Source organism: Bubalus kerabau, chromosome 4, assembly GCF_029407905.1.
Source record: "Bubalus kerabau isolate K-KA32 ecotype Philippines breed swamp buffalo chromosome 4, PCC_UOA_SB_1v2, whole genome shotgun sequence".
In the NCBI taxonomy this organism is placed as follows: Eukaryota; Metazoa; Chordata; class Mammalia; order Artiodactyla; family Bovidae; genus Bubalus; species Bubalus kerabau.
In genome coordinates this window covers 57278979-57294054 of record NC_073627.1, presented here as the reverse complement: position 1 = coordinate 57294054, position 15076 = coordinate 57278979, and the positions used below count along the sequence as shown (strand labels likewise).

The 15076-nt window shown below is 38.3% G+C and overlaps 1 protein-coding gene across 1 annotated transcript in view; it reads left to right on the top strand.

Annotated features, from left to right (window-relative positions):
- Positions 1-15076, top strand: part of ANKFN1 (ankyrin repeat and fibronectin type III domain containing 1) — a 168118-nt gene that overhangs the window by 75543 nt on the left and 77499 nt on the right. Inside the window, exons 5-6 of the mRNA XM_055577564.1 lie at positions 8560-8657; positions 11812-11902. Of these exons, the coding sequence (XP_055433539.1) occupies positions 8560-8657; positions 11812-11902 (189 nt within the window). The remainder of the gene's footprint in view (positions 1-8559; positions 8658-11811; positions 11903-15076) is intronic.

Genomic DNA, 15076 nt, shown 5'->3' with positions numbered 1-15076 from the left:
CTAAGAATATAGGAGTGGGTAGCCTATCCCTTCTCTAGTGGATCTTCCCTTCCCAGGAATCCAACTGGGGTCTCCTGCATTGCAGGTGGATTCTTTACCAACTGGGCTATCAGGAAAGTCCATTAGGAAGCATTACTTTGAACAAAATTAAAGGAGCTAATGGAATTCCACCTGAGCTATTTCAAATCCTAAAATATGATGTTGTTAAAGGGCTACACTCAATTGATCAACAAATTTGGAAAACTTAGCAGTGGCCACAGGACAGGAAAATGTCAGTTTTCATTCCAGTCCTAAAGAAGGGCAATGCCAAAGAATGTTCAAACTACCATACAACTGAACTCATTTCACATTCTAACAAGGTTATACTCAAAATCCTTCAAGCTAGGCTTCAGCAGTATGTGAACCGAGAACTTCCAGATATACAAGCTGGGTTTTGAGGAGGTAGAGGAACCACCAGAGATCAAATTGCCAACATCCATTGGATCATGGAGAAAACAAGGGAATTCCAGAAAAACATCTACTTCTGCCTCACTGACTATGCTAAAGCCTTTGTGTGGACCACAACAAAGTGGAAAATTCCTAAAGAGATGGGAATACCAGACCACTGTACCTGCCTCCCGAAAAACCTGTATGCAGATCAAGAAGCAACAATCAGAACTGGACATGAAACAATGGATTGGTTCAAAATTGGGAAAGGTGTATGACAAGGCTGTATATTGTCACCCTGTTAAATTAACTTCTATGCAGAGTACATCATCCCAGCTTTGATGAATCACAAGCTAGAATCAAGATTGCTCAGAGAAATATCAACAACCTCAGATATGCAGATGGTACCACCCTGATGTCAGAAAGCAAAGAAGAACCTCCTGATGAGAGTGAAAAAGGAAAGTGAAAAACCTTGCTAGAAACTCAACATTAAAAAAATAGAGATCATGGCACCCAGTCCCATCACTTCATAGCAAATAGAAAGGGAAAAAGTGGAAGCAGTGACAGATTTTATTTCCTTGGGCTCCAAAATCACTGCAGATGGTGACTGCAGTCTTGAAATTAAAAGATGCTTACTCCTTGGAAGGAAAGCTATGACCAACCTAACAGCATATTCAAAAGCAGAGACATCACTTTGCCAACAAAGTTCCATAGAGTCAAGGCTCTGGTTTTTCCAGTGATCATATACAGATGTGAGAGTTGTCCATAAGGACAGGCTGAGTGCTGAAGAATTGATGCTTTCAAACTGTGGCACTGGAGAAGACTCTTGAGAGTCCTTTGGGCTTCAGGGAGATCAAACCAATCAATTCTAAAGGAAATCAACCCTGAATATTCTTGGAGGAACTACTGCTAAAACTGAAGCTCCAGTACTTTGGCCACCGATGTAAAGAACCGACTCATTGGAAAAGACCTTGATGCTTCAAAAGAGTGAGGGCAGGAGGAGAATCAAGTAATAGTTCTGAATACTGGAAGAATATTTCCTCAATTATTTTGTGTTATTCATAATATAACAGCCACAGAGACATTTAACTTTAATTTGAATTATTAACTCTCCATCACTTTCTTAAGTCTAGACTAGTGGTCAGCAAATTTCTCTACAAAGGACCAGAGAGTAAACATATTAGGCTTTGTGAGCTACATGTGGTCTCTGTCCCATATTCTCTCTGTGTGTGTGTGTGTGTGTGTGTGTGTGTGTGTGTGTGAATGCATGCATTTACAGTCCTTTAAAAATGTAAAAGCCTGACCTCTGGCAAGATTTGGCTTTTAACTATAGTTTGCAACACCTGGTTTAGACATTCCAGAAAATAAAAACTCAAGCTTTGGTTTCATAGCATTTGCTGACTTCTATGCTGCACATATTCCCACCACACCCAGTTTGAATGTGATGTCAGTAAACAGACTGGGGACATAAGTCTAGTAGTACATCATTATATCCTATTTCTACCAGACTGATAGAACATGTATCAATAATCTTAAGAGCATAACTAATAATAAAACGCAGTAAATTAGGAAGCCATGAGTTTTGATTATTTACTGTCTTTTTAACACAATTTATTTAACTATAAGATTATAAAATTTAATTTTTAATGATGGCTATGTTTAACTTCTAGCTGGAAAAATTCCTGAAATTTTAACAATCAGCTCTTGGAAGCCATATGGGTCAACTCCAGCACCCACTGGAATTATCCGATCTAAATATGGTTGGAACCAAGCTCTGACTTTCTCCTTCTGCCTCTCTGTGCTGTCTCTAAAACACCCTATCGTATCACCTAATCTTAGATATGACATAAGGAGATTTTGCACTTTGTAGTTTGTGATAAATCTCAGACCTTCCTAACTTAATTTAATGTTTTAGGAAAATCCAGTAGATGACTCTAGTAAGGAAAGAGATCCTAAAAATGAAAAGAAAAAAAAAGTGATTTCTATATGATCTGGGATTGGGGGTATTATACTTCCAGTAACACCAGTAGTAGAGATTATTAAGACTTTCTCATCCCCAAACTGCAGAAATTACTGAAGAAATTTCTGCTTAAAGGCACCTCTGGTTAAGAGACCCAAAAAGTACAAGAGGTGAAGCTCTTTGAATCTCACTGAAGACATTAAACTGATGGCAGCCGGGCCTCTGAAAGACTGACTGGTGTTCCTTCAACAAACACTTCATGCCATGCTTGGAAAAAGAGAAAGAACTCTTAGTAGTAGTAAGACTCACAAAAATTATGTATTTCATTTAGAAAGCAAAGAGGATTGAGAGAAAGTACGAATTCAGATGAGAGTCATAAGAGGAAAGCCATTAGGAGATAAAGAAGCAAATAGATCAGATTGTGGAGCTGAGTTTTGTTGCTGGCACTTATACTCTTTTGCAGTGTTATGCACTTTTCAAAAACCTGAACATTTAGAATCTCTTCATCATGTCTGTATCTATAGGTAGTCTGTCATATGTCAGGCAAAACTAAGACAGTACATAACCTATACAAGTAGAGCCATATTATTTTTATGGATGGCAGAATCTCACAATAAAGAATTGAATATAGCCTTCCAATTCCAACTGCACTTTTAGTCTTCTAGAAGCAATAGGTGCAGGAAGGATTTACTAGTGTCTCCCCCCACCCCCAAAAAAAGCCTTTTGCCCTTAATTTAAATCATTGTTTTTCTAGGGAAATTTAATTTGGGAAAAAAATGTTTTTCTAATTAACTGGAAGACTGTGTGCTATGCAAACAATAAAGATTCTTGTTTGAAAGTAATGCATGCCCCTGCTCCTCGAACTACCCAGGGAATTTAAAATAAAAAATGCAAGCGGCTCCAATCTCGTATGTTGCCAGACCTAAACAGAATTCCCAGATTCAGAGTTTTCACGTCAGTTCCCAATTTAAACCTCACAAGTGTGGAGTGGGTTCATGCTTTAGCAAGACAGATCTTCTCATCTCTAGAAATGACTATATTTGATCTTTCTCCGGATTTCTAGGCATGCTCCTCTCTCCCTCTCTCTTCCTCTTGTGCTATGGTTGGCCTGAAAGGTTAGAAACTGCACAATTAGATGGATCAAGGGAAGATTTCATAATGCTCTGGTGCTGGGCTGGGCAGTCTAGCCAAATTCCATTCATTAGCTAAGGCGCTGGGTGAGTGTGGCCAGTAAAAATGCTGTTTTGGTTCCATAGAAGTGCTGATAGGGAATAGGAAATAAACTTTAATTTTGGGGGTCCTCAGAGGCAGTATAGACAAGTGAACAGCCTGGGATGCTGGGAATCTGAAAGCCAGGAATTAATCTCCATCTCAACTACTTATTAAGCAGCTCAAACAACTTCTGTTCTCTTTTGAGTGTAATTTTTTCTATTATAACACTGTTTTCTTATTCTTTAAGTACCAGGGTCAGATTTCTGTCTATCTTAGTCTTCAAGCATTCCAAAGTCATGAATCAAGGGTTCAGTTCACCCAATATATACTGAGCCACCTATATTGTGCTATAGGTGCTATGATAGATGCATGGTATTAATGGTATTGATGCAGCTTGGTTCAGGCTCTCAGAGAGCTCATAGACTAAAGAGGAGACAGATCTCTTAGATACAAAATAATAAAGTAAGTGCAATGTAACAATGTATTACAATTGCTATGGGGAATTTTTCAAAGGGGCTTCCCTTGGAAAGCCAAGAAAAGCTGTGAAAAGGAAGGGTCCTGGAACCAGGAGTTTGAATGAAGTGGGTAGAAGATTTGGGGGAAGGCGAGCATACCAAAAGAGAAAACAGCATAAGCAATGGGCCTGAAGTCGAGTGGCTGGTGAGGCTCAAGTGGAAAGCTTGGTTAGGGCCTGGACAAGAAGATGCCTTTTACAGTCTGCCCGGCTGATGTGTGAAGAGGGTAGAACAACTTCTCTAGACTTTGAGTCATGTGAGATTTGAGGGAGAAGCTGGACAACAGCAAGTTTTAGATTTTTTTTTTTTAATCAATTGAAGAGAAACTAGACATTGCTGCAATGTTACCTCTTTATGCCTTTCCTTTTACACAGTCCTCATCACCACACAGTAGAGCATGCCTCACTGAGGCTCCGGCAGACTCTGGATGGCCTCTTCATTTATAACACTGTTACAACTCCAGGGTTTGTTAATCCCTCAAGCCACACCATGAGGCATGAAATTGACCTGCATTTTGACTAAGTTCTCTGCTTGCATACCCTAACGCTTCCAGTCATGCATTTTCTACCCTTCTCCCTGGGACATTTCTCCTTACATTATAGACTTCAAGTGACAAGGCCAAACCCTTAGGAGCTCTTTTTCTTCTTAAGCTTTCAGTCTGTGGTTTACATAACTGTCATCAGGAAAATGGTGATGGTTCAGCTAGAACTCTCTCGCCCAGCTGACATTTCTAAAGCTTAGATAAAAGCGAAATATTTGTTAAAATAGCAAATCACATTTAAAATATTCATAGCTATTTGATATAAATACACTGATTCACAGTTTGAGCCAGAGCCAAATGTTAAGAAATACTAACACCTAGGTTTTGTCTGGCACCTTTTTTACTAATGTTCAACTGCTGTGAGCTATTGCATGATTGAACCCTGCTTCTATGTCCCAGACCTAAGTAGAAACAGTTGCCCTAATCCTTATCTGAAAATTATAAGTCTTATATAGTCTTAAACTTCATATACACAGCTCCAACTCTTTAGGGATTTAGAGCAGACTTATAAGTGATTTTTCTCATGGCTTTAATATTAAATCTTTAAACTACCTACACATAACTTTCCAGAGAGACCTTACTAAGTTGCCTTCTTAGAACTCCCAATTGACTCTCAAAGTTATTTCTACTCACTCTATTTCCAGGAGTGAGCAGAATCACCTTTCTGTATGTCAAAAGAGCCCACCAACCCAAGGAAGTACATAGAGGGAAAACAACTACGTTTTTTCAGTCCATTCTAGGTTGTCCCAGAATGGACTGGCCATTCCAATGTGGAGAATTTTTTTCCTTTCACGTGAGTCTTCTCTTTCTCTAAATCCTTCCCCTGTTGAAATCTACACACATTATAAAACCAAATTAGACTTAAACGCTTAAACCTTTCTATTAACTCCTAAAGAGGACCATACCTCCCTACAAAACTGCTTCTATTTGTTTTTGTTTTTTTTTTTGCGTGCTGTTTTTCAAGAAGCCAGGCCCTCTTTTCCATCTGAAACATGCTTTGTAGAACGTATTTCAATAGAACATGACAGCATTTATTCAAAAATAAATTGTTGTTTCTTCAGAAATTGTAAAGACTGCATCTCTGAGAAACTTTTCATTAATCATTTATCAAATAATCTGCTCTTGTTCCCACTAATCCTTAGCCCTTCTTTTGGATATTACCCTGAATCCTCAGCCCAAAATCAGAAGCTCTTGATCCTCAGCCTTGGACTTGGGGCTTCACCACATCAGTCAACCATATATGTCTCAGTGGCAACCAAAGATATTTTTGTTTCTAGAATTTTCCTATATTCTTTGTTCTTTATAAATGTTCTTGCACATGTGCTACTGATTTTCATTTTGTTTGTGATAATTCCCTCAGTGACTGCTCTTTTTTCTTTAGCTTAAAATAATATGCAACATTATTCTCTGATTACAAACTCTCTCTAATTTGACTTTAGGAAACTTGGCTTTTTCAAGAGCTAAGCGCTCCTAAGCATAATAAAACATTTGGGAAAAAATTATACATATATACACACATATATAAAACACATATATTAAAATACATCCATAGATATATTTTTAGAATGTGTATTTATAATCAGGTATAGGCTTGATTTGAGAGTAAACACAATACCTTAATCATTTGATTCTAATTAGACTTTATAATGTGCCTGAGAGCTTCAAAGGGCAAGAATTTGGAGAAAGAGAAGATTCACATGAGAAAAATATCTCTATGTTGGAAAACCAGTCTATTCTGAATTGTGTGTGTGTGAGCATGTGTACATATGCAAATGCACACAATAAAACAAATATATATGTATTTGATTTGTGAAATATTTAGTAAGCATCTTCTATGCACCAAGAACACAGATCCACGTGTGGATCTAGAGGGAAAAAATGACTAACTCTTTTCTTATTCTTAAATTTCCCAACGTCTAACAAGAAAAAGAGATACATACAATAAAGCATAATTATGTGCATTAAAGCTTATTTCTATACAAATAAAGTACTTTGGGAACACAGAAAAAAAGATGTATTTAATTAATTATTCCTGAGGAATTTAGAGGGTTAGTAGGGTTTTGACAAGCAAAGTTGGAAGATGAACACAAGACAGAGGCATAAAAACATGCAGAATAATAGCCAGGCAACAGAGATTTATAAAGCAAGGACTTTGCTTTGGGAATGGCAGGACATAAGCATAGTAGAATAAGGTTGGGACTAGACTGTGAAGGTCCTTGAATGCCTTGTTAAGATTACATCTCACTTTGAAATCAACTAGACACCGAGAAAAGATTTTAGGCAGAGAAACTAAATAATTTGATCTATATTTTAAAACTATAATGCAGGTTATAATAAGAAGATTGTATATAAGGATACGGATATGAACAGAAAAATCAATTAGGAGAGTTTATTAATTAGGCCTAAAAAAAAATCAATTGCAGAATGGATGCTCATGATTATGAGAGTCTGCTCTAGAATAGCTTCAGTGAGGGAAGAGAGGAAATTTATGGGAGGCATTTAAAAACAGAATTTACTGGGTATAGTAATCAACCGGTTGTGAGGAACTGGAGAAAAAGAGGAGGAAAGGATGCACCGAGTTTTAGGTTGGTAGACTAGATGTGTGGCAAAGTCATGAGTGGGAATTAAGAAAAAGAGAAGAGTAACATTCCTATAAGAAAAAGTACTTAATGGAGTACTTCCACAAGCAGAGGAATTGTCTTGAGTCTGGGGGAGCAGCAGGATTTAGACGGTTTGGCTTAATTTTGAAGTATTTAAGTGTCATAGAGAATATAATTTAAATCTTAAGGTTTATAGCTTGTCATCATGAGGTTTAGAAACATGCAGGCCTTGTCATCCATGTGACTTAAGCTCACGCTTCATTTAGGGTTGCCTCAAATCCTGCCGTGTATAAACGGTCACTTAAGACGCTTTTTACTGATGATGTACAATGTCTCTCTCCTGACCATGGGTTTATCCAGCCAGTGGAAAATGTTAGGAAAGAGCATGTCTCACAGTAAAATGGGGTGTTACAATTTGAGTGTTAGGTTTAACTGTGAATGAACACCCGTTCTGGAGATGTCAGGCGTATGGGGAGCACTAAAGAGGTCAGCCACAAATCCCAAATTCTCCAGCTGAAAAGAAGCCAATGAAAAAGCCTGGAAGACACTATCATGGAGGAGAAGCAAAGCCAGAGGAGTAGAGCGTAGGACACTAAAAAAAGAGAATTATTCTAGAAGGAGGAGTCAAATTATGCAGGAGGGCATGAAAGGAGGCTTCCTTATTTGTGAGAAGAATACCCCTGGGATCTTCAAGTAAATCTCTCAGTAAAATGGTGAACCAGAAACCAGACCTGGGGAACAAATAGAAGGTAATATCCTAATGAATCCTTCACTTCTAACATGTAATAAATAACTTATCTTCTATACGCAACAAACTTGTATATAATATGTCTTAGCATGTGTGTATCTATACGCATAAATACATACCAGGTGGCACTGGGATAAAGAACCTGCCTGCCACTGCAGGAGACTTAAGAGATGCAGGTTCGATCTCTGGGTCAGGAAGATCCCCTGGAGAAGGGCATGGCAATCCACTCCTGTATTCTTGCCTAGAGAATCCCATGAACAGAAGAGCCTGGCCAGCTACAGTCCACGAGGTCACAAAGAGTCATACACGACTAAAGTGACTTAGCACACACAATCACTATTGAGTGAATGAGTGCTTTTTTCCTGCTTTTGTTTTAAAAAATAATGGTGGACATGGAAACTGCCTTACCCTGAGAATTGTTAGATTGCCAATATAGGGGAAAGATGATAAACTTCACTGTTTTTGAGAGAGATTCTTGATAGATGACTCTTCTTCCTTTTTCTTTCCCTATTTTTCTCTCTCCCTCTCTTTCCCCCCACCCTCCCGTTTCCATCCAGTGGAATGGAGCATGTCTAAAGACTTTTGTCCTCTGGCTGGAGAAATCATCATGGAAAACCTGCAGACCCTGAAATACACAATCACAGGACTTACAACGGTAAACGCCATGTCCTCCCGTCACACTCCCTGCTCCCCTGCCCCTGATGTCTGTGCTGGGATATTCGTAGCAAATGCCTACTTTGGAAGCAACAGCCAACGCCCATTCCTCTGGCAACAACTGCCACTCATTAAGCATGATATGTCTGGTATCCATAATCTGAACCCCACAAAGGAGAGAGCAGACAGCATGAACTACTTTGTAAGCTGCCATGTTCTACAGAGATCAGAAAAAGACTGGCCTCATGCAAGCCTTGAAAGCTGCTGCTTTCTGGATCACAGTTTAATCTCGGGGCTGGGGGGAGGGATCAAAGGCTCTCAGAGATCCAATTTTGACTCCCTGTCTGATGGTAAAAATAACAGCCTCATCTAACCCTCACCCCGACAGCCTCGGTTGAGATCAGTCATCAACTGGAGTCACACAATTTCCTGAGAGAAATCCTTTTCCCCTGATTACAGGAAAAAAAAAAAAAAAAAAAGTGTGTCTAAATCTGCTTTCACAAAAAAAGAAATTATATATGGTGGCTGTACACTTCTCAGTAACTTGAACCAATTTAAACTGTAAATGAAAAACTGGAACAAACTGTGCTTATTTGTTTAACCAGTCTAAATGTTAATTATTTATAGAACTACAAGCTATATGAGCATATGAAATGCAGTATATAAAAAACACCTAACAACTCAGTTCAGACTGGAACAAACCCTATATTTCCTCAAACAATTAATGCAACTAAACTGGATCATCAATTTTGTTTTAACTAAAAAGGTTTCAGGTAAACTTGAACCTGTATTATTTTCTATCCAACTCAAATAATTAATATCTTAGGACCTTCAAATGTGAGAGGCAGAGGGAGAATTTTCTTGTTTTTCTAAAAGGCTAAAACAGTTATCTGTAAAGCATAATCCTGAAGCCCAGAATTAAAAAGCTGTGTTAGGTTGCACTTCTTCAAGTTTGAACCAGCTTATTCTAAGAGAATTCTTGGTGGTTGGGTCATCATCACAGAATCTTAACTTTTCATCTTACTTACACGTCTATACCAGGGGCCAAAACTATGGATTAGCAGAACAAACAAACCCCTGAGTGGGTGGCCCCCAGAGATGCTATCGGCATCTGATTCCCAACACTATAGCTCACACGATGGAAGAGGGCCAGAGAGAACCCAAGGGAATTTCCACTGCTTAAAAGAAAAAGTGATATGGTGATAAAAATGGAAAACTCTCCACAGAGGATTCTCTAATATTTGAACTAATTTTTATAGGGATTAAGTTTTTCCACTTGGCCGTCCAATGAGAGTAATGCAGACACTATCCTAATCACATAAAAGCCTAGAAGCAGATTTACACTTCTACAGAATCTCCATAACGTTGAGGTACATAGAAACCCATTTTTAATGTTATAAAAATTAAGTTTATAATAGGTAAGGCCACTATTATTAACTCCCTAGCCAAGGCTCTACAAAGATTGCTATTTTTTTTTTTTAACTTCAAACACTATTTTACAGATTTTACAAGCAACGTTTTAACAAGTGCTGACTTCTGAAATACCCTTCTGGGGGAGAAAAAAATATTCCTCAAAGCAAAAACATAAAACCATACAAAACATTTTAAAAACACTATAATCAGACGAAAAACAACTTAATTCTTTTTTACAAATTGACGCGTATGAGACCTCCCTGGTGGTCCAGTGGTTAAGACTCCACACCGTCACCGCAGCTGCACAGGGAACAGGTTGGATCCTGACCGGGGAACTGAGATCCCACCCGCCAGGGGCATGGCCAAAAATAAATAAATACAGAGAAGTCCAGTTTATTTACAATGTTATATTAGTTTCAGGTGTAGAATGTCGTGATCCAATATTTTTATAGATCATACGTCATTTGAAGTTATAAAATATCGGCTATATTCCCAGTGTTGTACATTACATACTTGCTGTGTCTTCTTAATTTTTTACCGAGTGGTTTCTACCTCTTAATTCTCTTCTCCTTTCTCTCTCCTCCCTACTTCTCTCTCCCTACTGGTAACCACTGATTGTTCTCTGTATCTGTGAGTCTGTTTCCTTTTTGTTATATTTACTAGTTTGTTTTATTTTTTAGACTCTACATATAAGTGATATCATACAGTATTTATCTTTTTCTGGTTTATTTCACTAAGCATAATATCCTCTGGGCCCATCCATGTTGTTGCAAATGGCAAAACTTCACTCTATGGCTGAGTCCATTGTCTGTGTGTGTGTGTGTGTGTGTGTGTGTGTATGTGTGGTGTATATGCGTGTGTGTGTATCACATCTTCTTTATCCATTCATATGCCGATGGACACAGATTGCTTCCATACCTTGGTTATTGTAAATAATGCGGCTATGAACATTCAGATGAATATATCTTTTGAAATCAGTGTTTTGCTTTCTTTGGATAAATATCTGGATGTGGAATTGCTGGATCATATTGAAGTTCTTTTTTTTTTTTTTTTGAGGAACCTCCACACAGCCACAACTCCTTAATTCTTGATATCTTAAGACATTAAAGATATAAACTATTGTTTTAATAATGGTTTTTAAAAGGAAGTAACATCAAAGATTTAATTTAAAAAAATTGAGTAAAGAATATTTATTACAGTATTATTTATTGTATCGTAAAATGTGGAAACGATCTGCCCACCGATGAGGGATTGGTTAAATAAATAAATGTGTTTAACCAAAGTGGAGTACTATGCAACCACTGAAAGAATGGAGCAGACCTTTAATTATTAATCTGAAAATGTGTTCATTACAACTTGTCAATTTTATAAAGCAAGATGATCAGTTAGAAAAAGGTGATAGCATATGCCACTAGGGAGCAGAAAAAAAGGAAAAACAGATAAAGGGTGAGAAATTGCAGGTTTTGGTAAACCATACAGGACTATGACTTAAAAACTGGTGTATAATATTTGGGGGGAGGCCAGGAAAAACAACTATGATATTCCAATTTTGGAAAAAAGAAAGCACAAAGAAATTAAGAGGGCACCCCAAACACATCTATTATCATGTAAAACCATAGTAGTCAAGAAAAGCTAGACAGTTAAAGTGTGGGTCATGGGATGAATGAGTTCATCAGACACAGAGTAAAACTGACTAAATAAAAGTCCCAGTGCATCATTCTCTCTGTTTCGATACTTTGCAGGGCCAACAGTATTTTGTCCAAGTGTCGGCTTATAACATGAAAGGATGGGGACCTGCTCAGACCACGACGCCAGCATGTGCCTCTCCTTCTAGTAGGTGGTGGCTGTGAGCTCTCCCAAGCCTGGCCAGGCTCCAACTCCAATTCCATCCTCGGGATGCCACTGCCATTCCCTCTCCCCACTGCTTCGGACTAACAAGACCTCCTCAGAGTAGCATCTGGCCACGTAATGAATGAGTCCTCTGCAGAAATGTTTCCCTGGGAGGCAACTCAGTGGAATGAAAGAAGGGGGAATCTGGAACCAGCAAAACTGAATTTGATACCCATTATACATTTTATTAGCTGCATGGCCTTAAAGATTTCCTTAAACTCTCTGGGTCTCAATTCAACATCTGTAGAATGGGTCGGATCATACCCTTCACAGGGCTTTTGTGGGGAGGTACTGAAATGTCATACTAGGACTGGCTGGCCCCGAGTACATGCAATCCACTTTAGCTCTCACCTCCCCTCCCTCACCAAAAATCTAGCAAATCTTACTCACATTCCGTCCTTATTAACAGGCACTCTGCTACACTCTGCCAAAAACAAAATCTGTAATATTTGTAATGGTGGCGGAAAAACCCAGCAAAGCCCCTTAGTTTAAAATTAATAATTTATGTGTGGTATATTTGGTAATTCTCTATTAACCAGAAAATTTAATAAGAAGAAATATCTCCAGACATACCACAATATGACAGATTTTTCTGTATGATAAATCTATTGCTCTGAATTATATTTTAATTTAAAAAGAAATCTTCACTAATGTGATCATTTTAAATGGTATCACATGTTCTTGTGAAAGTGCAAACTGCTCCATCCTTTGTGGAAAACAATGTTTATATTATATTAACTGCTATAAGAACATTCATTTCTTTCTATCCCATAATTATACATCTAAGAATATAACCTAAAGAAACAGATGCAGAGACACAATCATGAACAAACATGGGCACTGCAGCAATATATTGATATAGTGAACTATCATGTGTGATGGGGAGAACAAATTCCAATATCAACTTCATGGTTAAATAAAACATGATGATTAGGGATCCACACTATAGAGCAATATACAACCGTTAAAAATGGTGTTTTTAAAAAACCAACATTGTATAGAAGACATTCATATAGTATAAGTTTTATATAAACAAATTTCACAGATTTTTCTCATTTAAACTGTGAGTCTGACCACAATTAGGTAGGTGCATCTGCATATAATTATTAAAATTTAACAGTGGATATTTAGGCTACAAGATTATAGGCTCTTTGGTTTCCTTTTTATACGTTTATGCATTTTTCAAGTATTCTAATAGCGCTTACCTGGGAGAAACCATGAACCAGGTGGTACATTATGAGCTCTCAGAGTTGGTATGTCACTTAACCCCAACAGCAGTGTTGTTCCCATCTAGTGGACAAACATCACCATGATCCTCTGCGTCACTATGGACACCAGCGCTGACATTTCTAAAGCTGCTCATACGCTGCATGTTGACCTAAGAATTTTATACTGATTAAGTCAATCTTCATAACAAACCTGTTGAGGTGATTTTTACTATTTTACTGATGAGGGAACTATTAATGTTGATGTACATAACACACACACATATAGCCCAACAACACAAAATTAGCAAGTACTGAAGCCAAGTCTAAACCCTGTGTCCCTTGCTCTTAACCACCATGCTCTCCTCCTCCTCTTCTAATAAGGAAATTAGGATTGAGAGAAGATGTTGCCTTGCCCAGGATCACAACTTTGGTACATGGCTGAGCCAGGATTAAGTCGGAACTAGTCAAGACTCTATGCAGTAACTAGCGCCCTGCTATCAGGCAGACAATCAGACTAAAAGCCAACCAGCCAATACCAACTCCTGCCTGCAGTGGATTATTGCTGTTGTTGTTCAGTCGCTCAGTCGTGTCTGACTCTTTATGACCCCATAGACTGCAGCACGCCAGGCTTCCCTGTCCTTCACTGTCTCCTGGAGATTGCTCAAATTCATGTCCATTGAGTCAAAGATGCCATCCAACCATCTCATCCTTGTCCTCCCTTCTCCTCCTGCCTTCAACCTTTCTCAGCAGCAGGGTCTTTTCCGGTGAGTTGGCTGTTCACATCAGGTGACCAAATTATTGGAGCTTCAGCTTCAGCATCAGTCCTTCCAATGAATATTCAGGGTTGATTTTCTTTAGGATTCACTGGTTTGATCTCCTTTTTGGCCAAGGGACTCTCAGAAGTCTTCTCCTACACCCCAGTTAGAAAGCACCAATTCTTCAGCGCTCAGCCTTCTTTATGGTTCAACTCTCACATCCATGCATGACTATTGAAAAACCATAGCTTTGGCTATACAGACCTTTTTCAGCAAAATGATGTCTCTGCTTTCCAATATGCTATCTAGGTTTGTTGCAGATTTTCTTCCAAGGAGCAACCATCTTTTAATTTCATGGCTGCAGTCAATGTCTGCAGTGATTTTGGAGTCCAAGAAAATAAAGTCTGTCATTATTTCCATTTTTTCCCATCTATTTGCAAGAAGTGATTGGACTGGATGCCATGATCTTAGTTTTTTGAATGTTGAGTTTTAAGACAGCTTTTTAACTCTCCTCTTTCACCTTCATCAAGAAGCTCTTTAATTCCTCTTCATTTTCTGCCACTGGATGATTATCAATATTTCTGAGGTTATTGATATTTCTCCTGGTTATTGATATTTCTGAGGTTATTGGTATTTCTTCTAGCAATCTTGATTCCAGATTGTGATTCATTCAGCCCAGCATTTCGCATGATGTACTCCACATATAAGTTAAATAAGCAGGGTGACAGTATACAGCCTTGATGTACTCCTTTCCCAATTTTGAACCAGTCCATTGTTCCATGTCCAGCTCTAACTGTTGCTCCTTGACTTGCATACAGGTTTCTTAGAGGCAGGTAAGATGGCCTGGTATTCCCATCTCTTCAAGAATTTTCCACAGTTTTTGTGATCCACACAAAGGCTTTAGCAGAGTCAATGAAGCAGGAGTAGATGTTTTTTCTGGAATTCTCTTGCTTTTTCTATGATCCAATAGATGTTGGCAATTTGATCTCTGGTTCCTCTGCCATTTCTAAACCCAGCTTGTACATCTGCAAGTTCTCAGTTCACGTACTACTGAAGCCTAGCTTGAAGGATTTTGAGCATTACCTTGCTAGCATGTGAAATAAGTGCAATTGTGCAGCAGTTTGAACATTCTTTGACATTGTCCTTCTTTGGGA